The sequence below is a fragment of the Mandrillus leucophaeus genome, unplaced genomic scaffold (genome assembly GCF_000951045.1).
Source record: "Mandrillus leucophaeus isolate KB7577 unplaced genomic scaffold, Mleu.le_1.0 Scaffold428, whole genome shotgun sequence".
In the NCBI taxonomy this organism is placed as follows: Eukaryota; Metazoa; Chordata; class Mammalia; order Primates; family Cercopithecidae; genus Mandrillus; species Mandrillus leucophaeus.
In genome coordinates, this window is record NW_012104565.1 from 1,322,656 (window position 1) to 1,331,229 (window position 8,574).

The 8,574-nt window shown below is 50.3% G+C and overlaps 1 protein-coding gene across 1 annotated transcript in view; it reads right to left on the reverse strand.

The window, feature by feature from the left end:
- The window catches only part of FAM65C (family with sequence similarity 65, member C), a 131,098-nt gene that overhangs the window by 33,245 nt on the left and 89,279 nt on the right, over positions 1 to 8,574 (reverse strand). Inside the window, exons 4-6 of the mRNA XM_011993226.1 lie at positions 5,692 to 5,770; positions 947 to 970; positions 591 to 656 (exon numbers count right to left, since the gene is read on the reverse strand). Of these exons, the coding sequence (XP_011848616.1) occupies positions 591 to 656; positions 947 to 970; positions 5,692 to 5,770 (169 nt within the window). The remainder of the gene's footprint in view (positions 1 to 590; positions 657 to 946; positions 971 to 5,691; positions 5,771 to 8,574) is intronic.

The window sequence follows — 8,574 nt, forward strand, 5'->3', positions numbered from 1 at the left end:
CCCGCCACTCCTGCCTCGCCTGCCTCGCCTGCCTCGCCTGCTGCATACCCAGCTATTGGCAGCAACTGGCACACAGTGTGCACAGCAAAAATGAGTGAAAGGGACAAGGGAATCTGTCCCTTCTCCTCCTCTGCCTGGTTTTTCAGCAGTGAAACGAGAGGTGAGTTTGTGATAGCCTGCCACCCACTGGGCAGTACGGGGAGTAAAGCAGGATCATGAAACTGCAGACTCTAAAGCTTAAGGATCTGCTGTGCGACTTTGGGCCAACCCATGTTCCTCTCTGGACCTCTGCTTTTCCATCTGTACAATGGGCTGGGAGGGTTCAACCTTCCCAGCCATCTAAGACTGAGCATGAGGTCTTTCTGCATAAACTGAAGAAAGAGCCCACGCTGTCCTCAGAGAGTCCCACCTCGGGGCTGAGCCCCTGCCGTCCCTCAACTGTCCCAAGGCCCCTGCTTATCCTTAGCCTCCTGCAGCTGCCCCATACCCCAAGGCCCTGACCCCTGCTCCGAGGGCACCTCCCCAGCTCCTGCTAACCTAGCTGAGGCCCAGCAAGCTGGCACTGCCCTGCCCCACCCTGCAACACCCACGAGCCGGCTGACCTTGCTGATGTGAAACTCCATCTTCCGAATGTGCCTTTCCACACAGCGCGTTTGCTTCTCCCGGGAAAAGGGAAGATGTTTGCAAAGTCGCCTGGGCCACCTGCCAGCCCCGCTTGCCCCTGCCACCCTCCTGCAGGTCCTAACTCAGAGAATGGGGTTCAGTGCTGGGCCGGGCCCTCACCATCCCTGAGGAAGGCTCATCGCAGAGCCTCAGCCTTCCCATTCCTAAAATGGGGAGGAAACCCAGGTATTCTGCCCATCGGGCAGCCAGGACGATGCAATGAGGCACAGTCATTCTCATCCAGCAGGTCCCAGCCCACCTCACTCACCATATGCAGACTCACCTTGTCCAGGTCGTAATAGAAAGCCTGTGGGGGAGGAAAGGAAGGCGGAAGAAGCTGTCAGAGTCCCACATGTTCCTCCAAGGCCTATGAGGCTTTATGCTGGCAGTGCCTGAGCTCAGAGTCAGAGGACAGAAAGCCATGTCTACAGCCACCCCCACTCCTTCCTCTGCCAATGGCAGGCTGCTGTCCATGCCAAGGACAGCACTGATTAAACACATGCACGTTGGATGAGGCAGTTCTAGGTCTGGCTCTTCTATTTCCCAGCTGTGTGTCCCAGGCAAGTCATTCAACCTCTCTGGGCCTCCATTTCCTGCTATGTAAAGCAGGGTAGGAGAAGCGCCTGCCTCATAGGGAGAAAAAAGGACACAGAAGGCCCTTGACAAAATGGGAACCATTGGGATTGAAGGGATGGCCTCAGCCATGACCAAAAGAATGTGAGGGGGATGGAAGCGGGAGGGGCACATGGCACAGAAGTTCAAGCCTTAATGGTGAATTCCTAAATCTATCCATTCCAGAGACCAGGGTGCGACCAAGACAAATAATATATCATCAGGGCAGGCAAACCTTTCCATAGGTTTATAAAGGGCCAGATAGTAAATACGTCAGGCTTGGCAGGCCAGGGTGCCCCATGCCAAGATCTATAAATTAGAACCATTCTGGCCAGGTGCAGTGACTCACGCCTATAATCCCAGCACTTTGGGAGGCTGAGGTGGTCAGATCACTTGAGGTCAGGCGTTCGAGACCAGCCTGGCCAACATGGCGAAACCCTATCTCTACTAAAAATATAAAAACTAGCTGGGCATGGTGGTGCATGCCTGTAATCCCAGCTACTTGCCAGACTTGAGGCAGGAGAATCACTTGAACCTCAGAGGTGGAGGTTGCAGTGATCCAAGATCGCGCCACTGTACTCCAGCCTGGGCGACAGAGCGAGACTCAATCTCAAAAAAAAAAAAAAAAAAAAAAGTAGGACCATCTAAAACATACACATCTTTGCCTACCTTAGAGTTACTTCTAGAACCAAGAAAGAGAATGTGAAGTGGGCCTAAGGCATGTGAAGTGCTGTACCTGCCTGTGGGATTAAGTTCATCAGGGTCAAAGTTCTGTCCTAACTAAGCAACTCTGCCATCATAGTGGGAAAGCAGCCACAGACAATATGTACATGAACAAGTGTGGCCAAGAAACTTTTTTTTAAACAAATGTTTAAAAAACTCTTGTTTTTTAAGTGGCTCTAATTTTAAAATATAGTGACTCTAATTTTCACTGGTTGTTAATTGCCAGTGGAGATTACAGTCACTATGTCTGAACCTGGAGGGATTACCATGAGGTTGGAGATCCACCAGGAAGAAAAAGTAAGCTGTAGGAGAGTATGTAAATTGACATTTCATTTTTGTAAGACAATTATTAACTCACAACTGCTAAACACATTTACATGATTATGTGACCAGAGAGAAAAATATGGAAAGATCAATACAAAATTGTTCTCAAGGGTTAAACAGGGTGGGACACAGAAGTTCGAATGGAGGAGGGCATCAATCAAGAGAGAAAGAAGGATTCAACCCCAAAAAGTCCCATGTATGTATTTATGTGAAATTGTACGTATACGATAAAGAAATAAAAATTCCATTTAAGCCAGGTAAAGTGGCTCACACCTGTAATCCTAGCACTTTGGGAGGCCAAGGCAGGAGGATCACTTGAGCCCAGGAGTTCAAGACCAGGCTGGGCAACATAGCAATACCCCATCTCTACAAAAAATGTAAAAATTAGCTGGGCATGGTGGCACACACCTGTAGTCCCAGCTACTCGAGAGGCTGAGGTAGGAGGATTGCTTGAGCCCAGGAGTTCAAGGTGATGGAGAGCTATGATCGTACCACTGCACTTCAGCCTGGGTGACAGAGTAAGACCTTATCTCTTTAAGAATAAATGAATGAATGAATGTATGAATAAATAAATAAATAAAATCTTTTTAAAATTAAGAAACAAAACTTCATTTAAGAAATAAAGAAATAGGACTGGCACGGTGGCTCATGCCTATAATCCTAGCATTTTGGGAGGCCGAGGTGAGTGGATCACCTGAGGTCAGGAGTTCGAGACCAGTCTGTCCCACACGGTGAAACCCCCTTTCTACTAAATAAAAAATACAAAAATTATCCTGGCATGATTGTGTGTGCCTGTAATCCTAGCTACTCGGGAGGCTGAGGCAGGAGAATCACTTGAGCCTGGGAGACAGAGGTTGCAGTGAACGGAGATCTTGACACTGCACTCTAGGCTGGGTGACAGAGCGAGACTCCGTTCCGAAAAAAAAAAAGAAATAAACAAAGAGGAAAGATCCCAAGCCTTTGAAAAGAAGAGTGACTACCCAGCAACGTCTCAAAAACCAGTATCTGTTTTAAATGAGAACCAGCAGTGTCACAGGAGCAGGACCCAACATAGGCATCTTGCTGTGTGGCTCCAGTGCGGTCACTGTGCCCCGGCCTCAGTGTGCCCGTCTATGACATGGAAGCAGCTAAAACATACATGTATTTATACTCTTGCCTACTTTAGAGTTACTTCTAGAACAGAAAGAATGGGAAAGGAAGTCCACGGGGTGAGACTCGCTGCACCCGTGTGAGAAGAGGGGCAGGTGCTGGAGCTGGAGGAGATCTTGGCAGCACCTCCTCCCACCATCTGCTGCTGGTCACCCGCCCAACTGTCCACCAAGGGTGAAGCATGCTAAGCTTGGCAGACCTTTCCCTCCCCAAGTCCCTGCCTGGCACACGCACGAGGCTGGACCCTTACCTCTTCCACCCTGCCCACTCCAAGGCCCTCTCTGCTGGAGCCAGGATACAGAGAAAGCTGCTTGTTGGCTTGCTTATTTCATTCATTCATTCATTCATTCATTCATTGAAACAGAGTCTGGCTCTATCATCCAGGCTGGTGTGCAGTGGTGTGATCTCACCTCACTGCATCCTCCGCCTCCTGGGTTCAAGCTATTCTCCTGCCTCAGCCTCCCGAGTAGCTGCGACTATAGCTGCCCACCACCATGCCTGGCTAATTTTTGTATTTTTAGTACAGATGGGATTTCATCATGTTGGCCAGGCTGGCTTCAAACTCCTGATCTCAAGTGATCCACCTGCCTTGGCCTCCCAAAGTGCTGAGATTACAGGCGTGAGCCACTGCGCTGAGCCGCTGGATGCTATTTTAGTAGAAAAACTCATCTCCCCTCCTCGATTTCCCAGTCCCTCAGTCAAGCTAGTGGCCTGCTCTGCACGTTGGCGCTTTAGAGGAGGGATTCTGGGAAACACTGGCTGGGAGGAGAATCCCACAGCAGCAAGGCCTCCTTGCTTTTGTTTCCAAATCTAATTCATTAAGGACATGTGGGGTTTTCGCAAGGCAGCAGCGGAGACTTCCCAGATAAAAGGAAGATCCTCCCGCTGGAAGGATGAAGTCCCTGAGCAGTGGGATCCTAGCCATGTCACCAGATAAAATACAGGACACCTAATTAAAATTAAAATTTCCAATAAACAAGGAACAATTATTTTCACATAAGTATGTCCCAGAGATTCCATGGGATATACTTATACCTAAACAAATTTGTGATTTGTCTGAAAAACCAAAAGGGGAGGCCGGCACAGTGGCTCATGCCTGTAATCCCAGCACTTTGGGAGGCCGAGGCAGGCAAATCACCTGAGGTCAGGAGTTTGAGACCAGCCTGACCAATGTGGTGAAACCTTGTCTCTACTAAAAATGTGAAAAAACAGCTGGGTGTGGTGGTGGGTGCCTGTAATCCCAGCTACTCAGGAGGCCGAGGCAGGAGAATTGCTTGAACCTGGGAGGCAGAGGTTGCAGTGAGCTGATACTGTGCCACTGCACTCCAGCCTGGGCAACAGAGTGAGACTCCGTCTCAAAAAAAAAAAAAATTTTAATGAGGTATGCTATTTGTGAGTGTGTGTGTGTGTATATGTGTTGCTAAGTCTGTCTCTGCTAAGAGAAAGGCAAAAACCAGAGCAGGTGAGCCTTGAGCAACACAGGGCCCAGGGCCAGCCTCAAAGACACTGCCTTGGCTGGACACGGGAGGACTGCTGGAGCCCAGGAGTTCAAGACCAGCCTAGGCAACATGATGAGACCCTGTATCTAAAAAAACATGTTAAAAATTAGCTGGGCATGGTGGTGCACACCTGTAGTCTCAGTTACTTGGGAGGCTGAGGTAAAAGGAACGCTGGAGCCCAGGAGGTGGAGGTTGCAGTGAGCCGGGATTGTGCCACTGGACTCCAGCCTGGGCAACAAAGGGAAATCCTGTCTCAAAAAAAAAAAAGACGCTCCCCTGATGATGGCAGGAAATGCTGCCTGTCAGCTGCACACTGAAGGAACACGCAGGCTTCATCAAGGACAGCGGCAGGGGCCACTGTGACATACCCGAGATGTGACACCTGACCCACTTTCCTGGCATTACAGAAGCCATCTCAAGTCCAGGTCACCTGATGGCCAAGGTCTATAAAGTAGGACGACCTAAAAGAAATGCACCTCTATACTCTGCCCACCTTAGCGTTACTTCTAGAACCTAGAGAGAGTGTGACGTGGGCCTAAAACGTGTGAACTGCTCTATGTGCCAAAGTGAAGTTAACTCAGCACAACATAAAGAGGCTATTCCGTAAACCTCTAGTTCTGAGACAGAGTCACACCGTGACATAGGCTAGGGGGAACGCAGGTTCATCTTTTACTCCTGGCCGAGGCTATCTGGGTGGGAAGCAGGCAGGGAGGGGTCTCACCAGCCTGGAATTCCTCCTGGTGTCCTTGTGGCGTCCAGACAGGTGGTCCAGCTCAGCCTGCTGCACACACAGATACTCCCTGCAAGGAGAGCGAGGAAGAGTTTCAAATGGAAGAGGAACAAGAAAGGGAAAGGAAACAGGCCAAATGGACAGTGTCCCCGTGTGGAGAGCAGACACGGGGCTCAGCGGGGCTCAGAAGCAGGTAGGAAGCCCAGCCCCCTCACACTGGGGGCTGTGTGCCCAGCACCGTGCAAAATTGGTTATGGGGAAGTTCCTAGTTAATTCCCCCACCAGGCCCACAAGTAGGTCCTATTGTTACTGTGTGCATTTTATTTATTTATTTTTTTTTTGTTGGTTTATTTGAGACAAGGTCTCCCTCTCTTGCCCAGGCTGGAGTGCAGTGGTGTGATCACAGCTCACTACAACTTCTACCTCCTGGGTTCAACTGATTCTTGTATCTCAGTCTCTTGAGCAGCTGGGACTATGGGTGTGTGCCACCACACTTGGCTGATTTTTGTACTTTTAGTAGAGACGGGGTTTCACCATGTTGGCCAGGGTGGTCTCGAACTCCTTGACTTCAGATGATCCGTCTGCCTTGGCTTCCAAAAGGGCTGAGATTACTGGCATGAACTACTGCGCCCAGCCTAGTATATGTATTTTAAAGACAGACAAACCAACCCTCGAAGGCAGCAAGTACCCCAGCCCTGGTCACACAGCAGACAAGAGGCTGACCCAGGTCTGAAACCACACAGCCTTCAGAGCCCAAAATCTTCACTCCCTCCCAAGCTGGGGCCCAGCTCATGGGGAGGCCATCATGGCACACCTCCCTCAAGGTCAAGGGTCTAGACCAGGCGCGGTGGCTCACGCCTGTAATCCCAGCACTTTGGGAGGCTGAGGTGGGAGATCACAAAGTCAGGAGATCGAGATCATCCTGGCTAACACGGTGAAACCCCATCTCTACTAAAAATACAAAAAAATTAGCTGGGTGTGGTGGCACACACCTGTAGTCCCAGCTACTCAGGAGGCTGAGGCAGGAAAACTGATTGAACCCAGGAGGCGAAGGTTGCAGTGAGCCGAGATGGCGCCACTGCACCCCACCCAGGCAACAGAGCGACTCCGTTCCAAAAAAAAAAAAAAAAAGGAGGGGTCTAGATATGTGGGGGGCCAGGGCAGGGAGTCCCATCTTGCTGGATTTGCTGAGTCACCCCACGAAGGTCACTCACCCTCTCTGGGCTCTACTGACACCACCTCAAATGTGGAAAAGAGAGCTTCTGCCAGGCTGCTACTCACTGAAGTGTTGAGCTCTCTGAGAAGAAGGGGCTGCCTTGGCCCCAGACAAGTCTCAAACATGTGGTCCTTAAAGGACACAGAATCTGCCCTTCAGAAACATGCTCTACCCTCCATGCACATCCTAGCTCCAACTCTGCACAATCCCAGCTCGCTGCAACCTCCACCTCTACAGGGTTTTGCCATATTGCCATGCTGGTCTCGAACTCCTAGGCTCAAGGAATCCGCCTGCCTCAGCCTCCCAAAGTCCTGGGATTACAGGGTGGCCACCACTGTGCCGGAACAAGGATGTATATTTTGAAAACCATTTCATTCTAAGGTGGTTTCACTTTTTTTATTTTTTGAGTCTTGCTCTGTCGCCTAGGCTGGAGTGCAATGGTATGATCTTGGCTCACCACAACTCCCACCTCCCGGGTTCAAGTGATTCTCCTGCCTCAGCCTCCTGAGTAGCTGGGATGACTGACATGCCCCATCATGCCTGTCTAATTTTGTATTTTTAGTAGAGACGGGGTTTTACCGTGTTGGCCATGCTGGTCTCAAACTCCTGAACTTGTGATCTGCCTGCCTTCGCCTCCCAAAGTGCTAGGATTACAGGCCCACCGTGCCTGGCCTGGTTTCAACTTTTAATTGACTCTGGTTCCTCTTTCAGGTGCCCCGTCTATAAATAAGAGATGTAGGGGCTGGGCGTGGTGGCTCAAGCCTGTAATCCCAGCACTTTGGGAAGCTGAGGCAGGTGGATCACAAGGTCAGGAGTTCAAGACCATCCTGGCCAATATGGTGAAACCCCATTCTACTAAAAATACAAAAAAAATTAGCCAGGTGTGTTGGCAGATGCCTGTAGTCCCAGCTCCTTGGAAGACTGAGGCAGGAGAATAGCTTGAACCCAGGAGGCGGAGGTTGCGGTGAGCTGAGATCATGCCACCGCACTCCAGTCTGGGTGACAGAGTGAGACTCTGTCTCAAAAAAAAAAACAAAGATGTAGGTAGGAGAGAATTTAGGGTCTAAGTACCACTGTATCTGGGGAAAATCACTCCGGGAAACCACTTATTGGCCCACAAGGCGCCCTGTCATCTGGTCCCCATTGCCCGGTGACCTCATCCTCTTTCCTTTGGCTCTAACCACGCTGGCCTCCTTGCTGCGCCCCAGGGCCTTTGTGTATGTGGCTAGCCTGGCCTGGAATGTTCTTTTCCCATTATCCGCATGGCTCACTCCACCCCTTCAGGCGTGTGCTCCAATGTCACCTTCTCAGCAAGGCCTTCCCTTCCAATTGCCCAATTTAAAATGAACCCTCCCTGCCTCCGCCTTCTTACCCAGGCCTGTTTTCCTCTGTGGCCCTTAACACCATCTGATGTTCTCTGTCCTTTTCTTTTCTGCATTGTGTATTATCTGTCTCTTCCCCACTAGGAGTCAGCTCTGCAGTGGGTAGGGATTTTGTGTGTTTAGTTTACTTCTGTCCCCTGGCCTGGCACTCTGTAAGCCTCAATAAATATTTGTGGGCTGAGCATGGTGGCTTACGTCTGTAATCTCAGCACTTTGGGAGGCCAAGGCAGGCAGATCACTTGAGTCAGGAGTTCAAGACCAGCCTGGCCAACATGG